The sequence below is a fragment of the Talpa europaea genome, assembly GCF_964194135.1.
Source record: "Talpa europaea genome assembly, chromosome: 14".
Taxonomy (NCBI): domain Eukaryota; kingdom Metazoa; phylum Chordata; class Mammalia; order Eulipotyphla; family Talpidae; genus Talpa; species Talpa europaea.
This window is the reverse complement of record NC_140082.1, coordinates 79,516,869-79,531,589: the sequence shown is the minus strand read 5'-3', so window position 1 is coordinate 79,531,589 and position 14,721 is coordinate 79,516,869. Positions and strand designations below refer to the sequence as shown.

The 14,721-nt window shown below is 46.8% G+C and overlaps 1 protein-coding gene across 1 annotated transcript in view; it reads right to left on the bottom strand.

The window, feature by feature from the left end:
• TRPM1 (transient receptor potential cation channel subfamily M member 1) overlaps positions 1–13,731 on the bottom strand; it is a gene marked incomplete at both ends in the record, with an annotated part of 74,312 nt that extends 60,581 nt beyond the window's left edge. The window contains one exon of the mRNA XM_084254068.1: positions 13,660–13,731. Coding sequence (XP_084110194.1) covers positions 13,660–13,731 — 72 coding nt within the window. The remainder of the gene's footprint in view (positions 1–13,659) is intronic.
• Between the last annotated feature and the right edge of the window lie 990 nt (positions 13,732–14,721).

Sequence of the window (14,721 nt, the reverse complement as noted above, 5' to 3'; positions counted from 1 at the left end):
CCTCCTCAGGACCTATCCCTGAACCCCGGCTCAATTCCTATAAATGTTTTCATTCTTCCTTACCTCTCCACTCTTTCTGCTAATTTTTGCCAAGTTTAAAAAAAAAAAGATATAATTTTTGGCAACAGAAGGAAATGTATTGGACATAGGAAATTGTTCAAGTAGAGGAAGAAGAGGAAATGTGCAAGGGAATAAATAAACATCACCCACGAGGCCTTTATCCTGAGATAACAATGGATCACATTTCAGTGTGTGCTCGCATTTTTTCCGTGAACAGGTTAGGAATGTGTGTCATGAAAAATACGATCATTCTATATTTTGTTTGTCATTTTAAAAGTGACGGCATTGTATTTCATGGTATGGCTACGCCATGATGTGTGATGCTGTGTTTTGGGCACTCAGATTGTGTCTCACTGCAGCAAACAATGCCGTGTGGCTTTTGGCCTGCCTTCAGGATCGCCTCCTTAGGATGGTGCCCCAGACGTGCATCTGGCACATGCTGCTGAGCTGCCTTCCAGGAACAACCCCCACCTCCCTCTATGACCCTATATAATCAATCGTTTCCCTTAGGTTTTAATTAATAGTTAAAATATCAGCCAATAAAGACTTATAGCTAATAAAGACCTCTCTCTACTCCCACACCCCCAAGAATTCCAGTGTTTTCTAGCGCTCTTGGGAAGAGGCACACTCCACAAGCAAAGGAACAGAGGTAAGATGCCAAGAAAAGACAGACAAGGGGGCCGCCCTGAGCCCAGGCTTCTCAGCAGACCCCTACGACCTGGCTCTGTGTGCTGGAGCTGGGTGGGGCCAGTTGGCACAGACTCAAGCCCTCAAGGAATCATCCTGATGGCCTGGTGCCTGAGCACAGATGCACCACCACCCCACAGGACCCTGTCCAGCCAGCCTCAGCAGGAGGGGAGCTAGAGACCCCAGGAAACAAGTCCCCACCCCTCATCTGGGCTCACCCCACCTGAGCTCACCTCCTGAGTTTACCTCCATCGGAACTCACCTCCACCTGCGCTTACCTGCAGAGCTGCAGACCTGGGAGGGCACAGCCCAACCTCCTCCAACCTCCTCCGACAGGGCAGGAATCTGCTGAGGAGGGGCCACCCTTTAAGAAGCCCATATGAGGAGCATGTGAGCGCCTATGCCTGGGCCCTCGTGATCCCTGTGAGGTAATGGCCCTGTGACCTCTCTCCCAGACCTGAAAAGGAACCAGGGCTCCATGCCGCCAGGCAGCTCAATGTGGGATACCACAAAAGCAGCCTTGGGTTCTGAGAGAAATGAGGGAGATAGAACTTTCCCTTTGAAGTGACCTGCCTCCCTCCAGCTAGCCCTTCCCCTGCGGGAAATGTCAGCAAGCTTTGCATAATTGAGACAATTGGACATAATCGGTCTTTCAGAAGCCCTTCATCAGGCGGGCAGCGCCTGGGCCCCGCAGAGCCAGGAGAGGTAGCACATGGCACCCTCTGATCTAATCATCCCTAATCCTTCTTCAGATCATCCGAGATTGGGTCAAAAGTTGAGGTGAACACAGCATGAGCCCACATGACTTTTGTCCCTGTCTAGGTGCTCTAACCTCCCCCACCCCTACTCCAGCAGCAAACTGCATGACCCATATACACAGTCACCCCAAATCACCTGATGGCATTTTGGGTTTTGCCATAATAATATGCATGGTGGCGAGTGCCGCATTTGATGAGCTTTCTGAGCCTAGCAGGAAAGAAAATCCCAAACCCTGAAATTCTCCACTACACAACCCTCTATATGGGGGAGATCCTCTCCCCATACACCCAAGGGTCTCCGTAGCACGGGAAGCCTCTCTATTCTCAGGGAGGACAGAGAGACAGACAGGCCAGGGCATGGCTGTTAGGACCATTTCATCTTACAGATGAGGACCAAGAAGCTTCTGAGTAGTTGACTTGTCCCAAGAGCATGTGAGGTGGCAGCACATGCTCTGGGGGGCCCAGCCTGAGCCTAAGACTCCATCCCTACCCCAGCTACTAGGATGCCAGGGGGCTCAGGAGCCTCTGGATTCTGCAAGTGGTCAAGGTTTGTGCAGGGGCCAGACCATCAGGTTCTCTCAGGTGCGTGTCCTCCAAACATTAACACTTTGTCCTAGCAGTGTGGGCACACGGTGGGTGAGCATGACATCTCCCTGCATTGCAGATGCACACGGCCTGGGAAGGTGGCAAATTCCTCATAAATTCATAGTTAGCTGTAGAAGCCTCAAACATGGATTTCTGCAGGGGCAGAGGGGATGCCACACATAGCCAGAGAGCTGATGGCATGGATTGAGGCAGGATTTTGGAGCTAGAGTATTCCTGGGGAGACTTAGGCTATCAGGAGATTTAAGGGTATCAGGAAGAGGCGTGACTGCAGACAGGGAGGCCCAGGTGTCAGAAACTCCCCAGCCTGCTACCTTGTTTTTAGCCTTAACTTCTTTACCTTTCCTGGGGTTTACTTAGTCACACTGCGTTCCTTTTTGTTTATTTTTTTTATTTTTTTTTTGGAGTGGTGCCATCAGCTTAATCTTTGGCTAAATGCATGAAAGTTGATTCAATCAGATGAAACTTCGGTGGTTTGCAGACATTACAGATTGTATAGCAACAAAACCCCTTGCCACAGTCCTTTTGCATTTTGCTAATAGCCTTTAGGCTAGATCCCCAGAAGTGAGATTGCTGGGGTTAATGTCAAATGCATAGGAAATTTGCTAATATTGCAAAATCCCTCTCTTAGAGCTTTGTAACAATTTATTTTTCACCAGCATTTTATAACTGTTTTTGTTTCTCTGCAGCAACACCAACAGAAAATATTGTTAAACTGGATTTTTGCCAATTTAATAAGAAATGGTATCTCAACATATTCTTGGTCTATCATTTTATTTTTTTATGATGCCTTTGTCTACTTTTTGTCTGGTTTTATAGAGTGAGTTGGGAAATGTTCCCCTTCTCTAAGAGTTTGTGAAGGATTGGTGCTAATTCTTCTTTACAAGTTTGGCAGATATTACAATGAAACTATGTGGAGCTGGGTTTTCTTTGTGGGAAGTTTTAAAATTAATAACTCATTTTCTTTACTTTTTATAGATCAATTAAGATTTTGTATTTCTTCTTGAGCTAGTTGTAATAGCCTGTGTTTTTCCAGAATTTATAACATACAGACCTTCAAAATATTAACACACAGTTGTTCATGGCATTCCTTTGTAATTTTTTTTTTATTTCTAGAAGATCAGCAGAGATGTTTCCTCTTTCATTTTTGATTTTGGTGATTTAAGTCTTCTGTCTTTTTTTTCATGGTCAATCTAATTAAAGTTTTATCAATTTTGTCAATCTCTTCAGAGAACTGACTTTCAGTTTTTTTTATTCCAGTCTCTGTTTTATTGTTCCCACTCTAGACTTGTTTCTTTTCTTATGCTAGGTTTGGGTTTAGCTTGATTTATTTTTTCTAATTTTCTAAAGTTAAAAGTTAGATAATTGATTTGAGGTCTTTTTTTAAAGAATGATTTCTTTTTTTTTAAGATTAATTTATTTCTGCATACAAGAACTGGGGTACAGGCCAGATGTATGGGAGGGTGAGAGGATCCACCAGAGACAGAGCGGGGAACAGAACAGGCAGACTGATGAAATACACTGCTGAGGGGAGCAGTGGGCGAGGCAGGAGAGGTCTGCTCGCCATGTGGGCTGCTCTGAGGCCAGTGGGGATTGAACCCATGCTGCAGAGGCTGCGGACAGCTTCACAGCGCGGCGCTTAACCGCCTGCGCCACCAGGGGAGGCCCTGATTTGAGGTCTTTCATTACTAATATAGGTGTCCACAGCTATCAATTCCCTCGGAGCATGGCTTTATCTGCATCTCATAAGTTTGGGTATGTTGTGCTTTTGATTTTGTTCCTCTCATTTTTTTTGTGACTTCTCTAACCCATTGGTTACTTAGGAGTATGTAGTTTAATATCCACATATTTATGAATTTTTCAAATTTCTTTCCCCTATTGATTTCTAACTTCATTTCAATATAGTTGGGAAACATACTTTGTGTGATTTAAGTCTTTTTAAACTTACTCAGACTTGTTGCATGGCCTTGCTTACTGTCTACACTAGAGAATGTTCCACGTGAGCTTGAGAAGAATGTGTAGCCTGTTGTTGGGTATAGAGTTCTGTTAGGCGTCTGTAAATCAAGGTAGTTGTAATTTGCATCTGTCTTACTACGAATGAGGATAAACATCTTTTCATGATTAAGAACCATCTGCATTTCTGTTGCTATGAATTTTCTGCATCTCCTACTCATTTTTTAAATAGGTTCTCTTCCCTTCAGCTTGTTCATAAATATTATGAACCAGCAGAAACTGGAGTTCTTAACATGGCTCCATTGATGGACATTCTGCGCATCCTTTTATTTTCCAATGAAGGACACAGGCCCCCAAGAGCCTACTGCGGGGGCATCGGTGGACAATAGCTCCCCGTCTGATCACAAGAGTTCCCCCCCTTTTTTTCTCTCTTTTCATCTTTTTTATTTATTTATTTTTGACTTCTCAGTGGGTTGTGTTGCAATGTTGGTAGATGACGTGTGCTTGGAAAACAAGCACATGGCGAAGAACCTGCCAAGCATTTTACATGTGTTAGTTTCCAGAATAATAATCTCTACAATGAAAAAAAAATCCAGTGACTTTACTGTGGAAGCAATCAATTATGTCAAAGCTTTGGGTTTGACGGTCAGGAACTGGTGTAGCCATGTGGGTCAATGTGGGCAAAGGAGAGTGGTATGCCTGATGCTGCTGTGGGTCTGGTCTGGTGATAGCAGGAGCTTCCAGAAGTTTCAAGAGGGAATGTCATCTGAAATGGTTGTCCTTATCACCACATTCCTGACATCTCATTAATGTGCAAGGTCATCACCACGTGGAAGAGACTCCAAAGCATCATTGTGCTGGAATCTATAAAAGTCTGACTGTAACATTCTGCCCTCTGATGGAACCTATGAGGGGGCTTCCAAATTCCAAATTCCAAAATTCTAATGCTTCTTTAAATCTACACCCCGGAGCAATGGCAAATCTCCCAAAATGTGGGTCCAATTATGTGAAAGCCAATTTGATCTTTTCTTCCTTCAAGAAGTCTGTGTTCCTGAGAAGAAATTTGGGCAGGGACCTTCACAAGAGCTGATTTCACCCAGTCTGACTTTGCTTACAGCAGCTAACTGCGTAAGAGGAACAGAATTACTGGAAAATAAAAGGATGAGCTTGAATGCCATGAAGCCACTGAGTCTTCTCACAGATCTGGCACTGAAAGATGCAACACAGGGCCTCCCCGGTGGCACAGCGGTTGAGCGCTGGGTTGTGAAGCTGCCCGCAGCCTCTGCAGTGCCAGTTTGATCCCTGGCCGCCGGGCGAGGGGCCAACGTGGTGCGCAGACCTCTCCTGCTGCCCACTGCTCCCCTCAGCAGTGTACTTCGTCAATCTGCCTGCTCTCCCCTCTGGTTCTGGTGGATTCTCTCACCCTTCCGCGCTTCTGACTGTACCCAGTGCTTGTATAAATAAATACGTAAATAAAAATGAATAAATCTTTAAAAAAAAAAAGGTGCAACAGAGTAGGTAAAGAGTCCACGATAATGTGCACTTGACACCTGGCACATAAGTTATGATTTATTGCTCACACCATGCCCCACTAGAACAGGAGAGCTCATAATGGTCTTCCAGACAATCCCGTACCAGTCTCATCTCTTTTACACAGAACCTTATAGAGATTTTACCTGAATTGGTTGCAATATCTCATAAGCAAGAGATGCGCCCAAAACAAGAATTTAGACATATCCGATAAATCTCATTAAAACTTCAAGCAAAAAGTTCTGGGAAGAGAATATTGTTGAATCTTGATCTTTTGTGTCAATGAATAGAGAGGCTTTGAATTTTAATCTTCAACAGAAAATTTTTGAAAACTCCCTAAAAAACAGGCCCAGGCAGTACTGCTAGCAAACAAAGTGGCCAGTGTGAGGACTTACAGAGGACAAGAGCCCACTGCTGAGGGTGGAAAAAGCAGAAGGAACTCTGGCTTTCTACTTAAATTTTTTTGTTAATAAACTTTATTCTTTAAAACAGTCTTAGGCTTACAGAAACATTCAGAAGATACAAAGTTCCCATATACACTGCAATATTCTATTAACATCTTATGGTACATACTTACTATGGTACATTTATACTAGGATATATATGTATATTGTGGTATGATGAGCCAACAGTGATACAATATTATTAAAAGACTATATTTCAGTTAGTTTTCCTTAGCTTATACCTCAGGTCCTTTTTCTGTTCCAAGATCCTATACTACATTTACTTTGTCCAGCTTTATTGAGATATAATTGATCCAGAACATTATTAAAGGCATATATAGTATTGATTTGATACATTTATAAATTGCAGAATGATTACTATCATAGTATTAGTTACCACCTCCATCCCCTCACATAATTGCCATTTCTTTCTTTCTTTTTTTTTTTTTTTTGGTGGTGAGAACACTTAAGATCTACTCTCTTAGCAATATTCAACTACATAATATTATTAGCTATAGTCACTATGCTGTACATTAAATCCCCAAACTTGTTGATATTTGTGCCTTTTCACCACTATCTCCCCACAACCCCACCCCCAGCCCTTAGTAACCACCACAATATTTTCTGAGAGTCTAACAAAGTTTAACTTTTTAAGAATAAACACAAAGAACTACACAGCAGTGAAACTGCTGAAAACCATGATACAGAGAAAATCTAAAAGCTTGAAGAAGAAAAAAGACACATTACCTTTTACAGAGCAGACAGATTACTAAAAAGGCAGAGGATTTCTCGATGGAAATAACAGAAACTCAGAAGATAAATAAATGATGTGTTTATTTATTGTATATTATTGTGTCAAAAGGAAACACTGTCAACCTACTTTTTAAAATTCTTTTAATTATTGCTTTCTTTTTAAAACAATATTTTCTTCCCCCTACCCCCTCACAACCTACAACTTTCTATCCATCAAAAAATCCTTTGACTCCAAAGGAAAAAAGAGATATTTTCAGGCAAACAATAACAGATAATTCATGAATATAAATACATTAAAAGAATCACAAAGGGCTTTGTTCAGATAGAAGCAAAATATCACAGATGGAAATATGGAGCAGAAAGGAATAAAGAACAAGGAAAATGGTAAACATGCGTGTGCACACACACAGAAACCACCTAAAAAGTAACAGCCATAATATCTTGCGGAATTTAATCAGATGTAGAATTTAAATACTGGATAATAACTTCTGTCTTCTGATTTGACATGCAAAAACCTTGAAAGTCATCACTCCCATTGTCACAAGACAAATCTCAAATCTATCAGAGAATTGAGGTCACAAGAGTTGACTCCCTGATAACTGGAGAGAGAAGCAGAGAAGGAGAATCACAGCTCACTGGGGACAGAAGACACTAGAGCTGGGAATGGGAGGAAAACTTAAACTGTAATTAATTGAGGAATTGCTGGAAGCTGACTGGGGACTAGCTTGAGAAATAAATTCCAGGGCAACTCAGTCTTGGTGGGGATGGAGGAATGTGGGGGGTGGGGTTTTGTAAGTTTTACCTAGAAGAGTCCCACCATGTTCTCACAGTGAAGATTCGAGAAAAATCCTCTCGTGCTCTGGTAGGAAGAAGGGAAAAGAACTATTTTGAAGTGATCCCCGAGCCTCCTGTTCTCCACCTGACTCAAAGGAAACTGCTTTATCAGAGACTAACTGATGTGGAAAAGGCAATTACCCAGCCCTAGTCTCTGTCTCTCATAAGTGGGAGGCGAAAGCTGAGAGCACTTGTGAAGGTCATAGCGCAGGGGCACAAGTCACTAAAAATCTGACACCTAATCATGGGATGGTGGAAGCCTTCTCTGCTCCCCAGACCTCACCTCCATCACGACACAGCTCCTACACAGCGACATGGGCTTACAGCCGAAAGGACTGCAAGGCAATTAAAGAAGTTTCTAGGGAAATCAGAGACAACAGGGATGCCCCCCTGGAGGAAAGGCAAATAAAACCTCACACAGCTGTAGGTACAGTAAAAAGTAATTGTAATGTAACTCTAGCAGATAAATATAAATCCTCCACCTAAAAGCATATTTACTTCAGTTCTTATTATCCAATACATTGTGCCTGGCTTTCCACAAAAAATTAAAATCATGTTAGAAAGAGAGAAAGAAACAACAGAACCACACCCAGAAGATGACAGAGACTTTGGAATCAATATGCCAAGCATTCAAGATAACAACGATTGTTATACTGAGGAGTCTAATGGAAAAGTGGACAAAGTGCAAAAATAGATGGTAAACAGAGACATGGAAACTATAAAAATGAGTCAAAAAAGAAATGCTAGAGATAAAAAAAAAACAAACAAACATAGTAGCGGCAACGAATGATGCTTTTTATTGGGTTAACCAGTGGACTGGAAATAGCTGAGAACACAATCTGCGAGTCTGCATAAGTCAATGACCAGGAATGTGGGACAACTAGGAGAGTTATAACATAACACGCAGCAATACCAGGGGGAGGCGAGAGGAAGAACCAGAAGAAATAACGGCTGAAGGTTTTCCAAAATTTATTACCCTTCAGCTCTGTCCAGCTAAGAGGTCCTGGCCAAGGCGGCCTTCTCCACTTTGGGTCATGTGGCAGGACTCTTGAGGGGCCATTCTCTGGAGCAGTCTGTGTCATCGGGGAGCCCCCAATGACTGCCAGCTCAGCTCTCTGCTGCCCCCACCTGGCTACTCCCCAAACCGACCTGGCCTCCCGAGGTGGTTTGCTAGTTTGCCAGCTTCCTAAATGGGAAATTGCTATGTGACTCTTGTTTGACCCGCACAAACGGCAAGTTTTAAGTGGCTCAACCAGTACAATTGACTAGTAGCTTCTCATACATGAGATGGGAGGGATAAAAAGGAGTAAAAGACATGTATATAAAGGACAATTTCACATGCAGCTTCAGTACATGCTAGGACAATGCGCTTGTTCTTGTCAGCTGTCCATGGGGGCAGCCCTCGATGTTGGCACAGCAACTGGCTGTCTGTGGGGAGTGAATAAAGCTCATGGAAAGCCCTTGACCTCTTCTCTCCTCCACTGAGGATCAGGAAAGGACTGGAAAGGGGTGGGTGGTGGTGCAGGGAGGGCTTGGGGGGCAGGCAGTGGCAGCAAGGCCAGGCCCTGGGCAGAGACAGGCGGCCCCAGGCAGCCTCCCATAGGAATAGCTGAATGTGGACATCTGACACCTGTGTGTGTCCTCCTGGTCTAGAGGCCACAGAACATTTGCGAACGACACAGAGTCTGTTCACGGAGCAATCGCTCTAGGTTCTGGCAGGTCATCTGGGCAGAGGAGAGAACGTGTGAAACTCAGCCAGGTGGATCTGGCAGGACACCTGCAGTTTCTGTAAACACTCTGGGCCTTCATTTCCTCACCTGTGGCTTGGGAACCAAAGCACCCGTTTCCTCTACATCATAGGCAGGGCTGGTCATCAGCAGGGTACGTGTGTAGGTGGCAAAATATCAGGGTGCTTTCCCAGGGGTCAGGGCCCTCCCTTGGACCCTGGGACTGTCTCCATGACCCAGCAATCAAAGGGTTAATAATGCCAGCACACCTGTGGCCTCCTGTACCTTTCCCAGCCCCCTGCTCGCTTTTATGCAAAGATCCTGCAGTTTTCAGGTCCTGATAAGAAGCCTAGAAGGGGAGAGGGGAGACCTGAGCCCAGAGGAGGTGAGACAGGGGGCCCCACTTGGATCCCCCAGCTGCTTTCACCCACAGCACAGGCTCCGCCCATCCTTGCTGTCCTCTCTCAGCTCCCCACGAGTTTTATTCCCTGTCTCTTTTATCATTTCCTTTACCTTCGGAAAAGGTGGTCTGGTTTGGGATGTCCTCAGGGTTTTGTTAAAATGTAAGTCACTGAAATGCTCCCCTGTCCCAACATAACCCCAAAGTGATGTTCTTGGCCGGCTTAGCAGTGGGGCCTGCGTCTCCAGGTTCAGGGTTTTATCTACAGGCATTAATCACACAAAAGCAGATCTGAAGAGAGCATTAGCCTGGCCAGCTGCCGCCCCACGTCCTGGACCATTACTGGGATTACTCTTGGACAGCACCCCATCTCCAGGGATTGTGGGCCATCAGGGATCGTGCAGCCCTGACCCGCTTGTGCAGAGGCACAAGCTCTTCCTCCCCTGCCCTCTCCTTGGGCCCAAGCAGCTGCACTCCCTCTGACCTCCTCTTGGGGACCCTCCATCTCCTGGGGGTGGTCCAGCGCTCCTTGCCACCCAGCACATGTGAAGGACTCCAGAAACCGCTGGGGAATCTGAAGGGCGCCCCCCACTGCCAGGGCTCCAAGCACCCAGGGCAAACAGGCATGCAGTGGTGGGTGCCTGGAGCCAAAGGCACCTTTAGTGACCTGGGGGGAGGAGGGAGGCCTGAGGAAGCTCTGCAGGACTGGGTGGGGGCAGGAGTGCAGGCACCCAGCCAGCCCCAGGCCATTCCAAGCAGCTCTCAGGCGGCTCAGGGCAGTCTCCACCCCTCTCCTACTGCGTGATCACAATAAAGTGCCTCCCTTGAAACCTATTACTGGCTTTTCAAAATGTGTGGGAGATTAATTGGTCAAAGGCAGACAAAGACCTTTCAGAATCCATAGCAGGGACCCCACCGTCTGCCTGGGCACGAGTGGGCTCACAGCTGCTGCCAGGGTGGAGGGGCTGCAGAAGGCCCACTGAAGGGGGTGACCCCTCTGGCTGGAGGGCCTGCAGATCCATCTTGTCAGAGAAGAGACCAGGCCAGGGGAGTGCACAGTCCTTTCTCAGCAGGATTTCAGCTTGTGCTTCCCCTTAGGAGAACTCCCCCATTTTAGGAACCAGGACAACCTCCAGCTCAGGACACCCTCCCGCTGGCTTAGCTCTAAAATTATTAAAGCATTTTTTAAACTATGAAAACCTTCTCTTGATTTTAAAACTTTAGATAAGACTACAACACATAAGTGAAAACCCTCAATCCTGTTATACTGTACAACCTCCTGTGTGTGTATGTGTGTGTGAGTGGGTGTGTATTTTTTTTTTTAATTCTCTCTTCTAAGGAAGAGGGGAGGTGCAGATGGACGCAGGGAGAAAGGGGAGGGGGGAGAAAGCATTACAGGTCTAGCTAGCAACCTCCACCCTGAGGAAGTACATGTAGAATTTTTTTGTTTTCACATTTTTAATATGCTTCCAGGGGGTGTGTTTTCATCCAGGTGTATCTATGCTGATACATGTGGCTTGGTTCATTCATTTTAAGTGCTGTATAATATTCCATTGTTTGAATAAACAAATGTTATCTCTGTCCTTAAAGATGGATTATTAGATCCTTCCTGGCTTTCTGCAGTGCACCAGGCTGACATGAGCTGTTTGTATATGGCCTTGTGCTAGAATTTTTCCAAGTAGACTCTAGGGCTGACTTGCTGTGCTGTGCTGTTCTTTAATTTTATTTAAGACCTCAATCATGATTGGGACTCTCTCTGCGCCTTTTTGTGAAATAAAATGTAGCATGAAAGTGCTAGATAAGGAATCACAACCACATCTTCCACCCCACATGAATGAGGCTTTTCCTGGAAGAAGGACTGGTTTAGCCAGCTGTCTGGGGATGGAGCGCCAAGGACCCCAAAGTCTGGGTTTTGTTTAAGACCTCGTGATGGCATCCTGGGCATCCCTGTGTGTCTGAGACCAAAGAAAGAGCTTTAGAGGCTGGAAGAGCTGATCAGCCGAGGACTCAGGGTCAAGTCTGCCTTTTACAACTAGAAGTCTGGATGAACAGACCCTTGGAAGAACTGGACAAAGGGTCACTTGTGTGGGCTTTTTTCCCACAGGGGCAGCTGGTGCATTTCAGCAAACACTGGGCAGAGGCATGCTGCTTTGAGTTAGGAAATGGAGCTGGCACTGCGTTAGTGATATCAGAGGAGGGCCAAGTGTGCAAGCAAATAGAATGAAAATAGTCCACTTTCTGCCAGGGTGATTTGGGGGGTGTCTCCTAGCACCCCGTTAAAGCATGACTTCCTTAAGAGCACAGGTGTTGTCTTTTCCCCTTCCATCAGCAGTTTTACTGTTTGAGGGCTGTTAAACAGCCTGGGCACCAGCTAGCCCTTCTGACTTTTCACTGTGAGTAGCTTTTGTAGGAGTTTCACCTGGGAAGTGGGGCGGGAGGTACCCCTGATCTCGGACTTGAAGTAATTTACAGTGCCGGGCCTTGGGGGAACTGTTTGAGTGTGTGTATATAAACAAGGTGCTGCTTTCCAATCCTAAGCAGAGTTCAAGTGCCTCTGTCCTCCATCCTCTACATGAATTCTCTGCTCCCAGACTTCACTGTCTGCAACCCCTCACAGCGCCCCCCAGCATAAGGCAGGACACAACAGGCACAGGGCATTAGGAGACAGCATGCAAGAACAATACACACCTGTTCCTTTCAGAGCTTATCTGCAAAAACAATGTGGGCAGGATTTGTCTGGGTGGAGGGGGCATGGCAGACAAGTGGCAGGGGCTGCCCCTGAGAATCTAGTTCCTGCCAAATGCTGTATTTTGGTTTTACAAATGCTCATTTTCACAAGATGAGGGTGTGCACTGTCACTGAACAGAAAGTTGATTCCCACACTCACACACTGAAGTGAGTAGCTGTCTCCACTGATTGCCCCTTTGGAGGGGTCTTTCCTGGTCTTGAAATAGAGGGAAGTTTCAATTATTTAAAGGAAGCCTTGCATTTCTCCCCCGTTTGCTCATGGGATGGCTTTGGAACTTGAGTCCTGACCTCTGTGCATCCCAGTGGATGGGGGAGACTGCAGCCTGGTGCTGTTTGCCAGTGGGGCACAGTTCCAGGCATGGTGATCCCCTGTTTCTAGCTCAGGCCAATGATCTTTCCCAGGGAGTCACCTGCCTCATGCTGCTTCCTGGTTGTGGCCTCACCTCCTGGGACACTGCCTGCAGGTGATCTGAGGATATCAAGTGCCTGTTGGAAAAAGCACCCTATTTGGCCCCCACAGGGCTCCCCCTGCCTGTGCTCTGCTGCCCTTCCCTACCTTACTGCTTCTCCCCAAGGAGAAGCAGGGGTCCCCACTGGACCCTGAGGGCTTGGTGAGGGACTGTGCAGAGGCTCTGATGTGGCTGGCTGGCCCTCACCAGCCCACCTGGGTAGTGGCGGGGCAGAGGGAAGGCGATGTCATTTAGGACCCTGGCTCAGCAGATCATTTAAGACAACCCTGCATGCTCAGGGCTACCAGGCCAGGACTGGCAGAGTCACACCGAGGGTTCCAGTTGACACACATTTTGCAAGTCCTTGTTAGTGGAAGTGAGTTTGAGACTCCACATAACTGAGGCAGGAGGAACTCCTGCAGCAGCCAGAGGACATGCAGATTTACTGACCCCTGCCCCCCCAAAAAAACCCTTTGCATGTGCCATCAGCTCTGCATGTGAAGGTGGGAGCAATGGCAGGTGCCAGGGCACACTGGTGCGAAATGTGAGGCCAAGTCCTGAGACTGGGTCTTGATGCAAAGCTCTCACCACCAACACTCCGTGCCCACCCTCCGGAGACCTGTGCACGACTGGAGCCCACAGCCCAGCCCTCCAGTGAGATCAGCGCCTCCGTTTGTCCTTCTGTCCACCTGCCCACAGGCAAAGCTCACTCACCTTCTGGGACCCCGATGTGGCGCTCTTGAGGGAGCCCCGCTTGAAGGAGCTGCTCATCTTCAGGGATCCCATGAGCCTGACTCAATTGTCCTTGGCAGGGGGGTGGGCAGTGGAAGTGTAGCCCCCACAGCTGCAGCCCCTGGGCTGGGCAAGAGGTCGCAGAGCCTGGGCAAGGCTGGCAGCTGAGGTTGGGGTGGCCGAGGAAGAGCCTGTGCTGGTTTTAGTCACCCCTCCTGCCTGCCCGGCCCCACCCTCATCCCTCCAGTGCTCTGGGCCCTTCTTTAACATCTGTACTCATCCCTAATCCCTCCATCCCTGGAAGGTTTATAGGGGGCAGATTTAGCAAATGGCGATTGAGAGTAAATCTACTTTGAGAACACAGTGGCTGCAAAGGGTGGTCAAAAGGGTGTGGAGAGGGGATTTGGTGCCTAGCAAGCATTTCTCAAGAGCAGAGAGTCTCCCCGCAGCCCTGAGAGAGCAGCGTGCACACTCCCAGAAACAGGGCACCCACCTGAGTGATGCCCCCCCCCATGTCTGGTCTCAGAACAGGGTCAGTGCTGTTAAAAACCCCGAATTTCTTCCAAATAAATGGAGAGATGTCATTGTCTTTACTAAAGGACCCATGAATTGGGCAGCACCCCATCTAGCAAACAGACGGGCCCTGCAGGGAGTTGCACAAAATGGAAGGTCTTTATAGTCAGAAAAGAGTGGGACAAGGTTATTAGCAAAAGAAAAGTTATTTCAGGCACAGTCACAGTCACAGTCACCTCCTGGGGGGCGGGGTGGGGAGGGCTGTCACCTCATGCAGGTGACCTCGCACCAGGAAACCCAGACTGGTTTAAATTTCCCCTTTAGGGAGGAGCCAACACTACAATGAGGTTGAGTCACGTCTTGGAGGGGCTTGGCATGAACCACTCTCTTCTGGGGTGGTTGCTTATTCTTTTACTAGCAGCAAGGCCTGCACCCCTTGGCTCCTGGTGCCTCCTCTGAGCCATCCGGGTGCACTTTCGTCCTATGAACTTTACGTGTCCTTGTTGGATTGCCCGTCCCTTCTATGCTGGC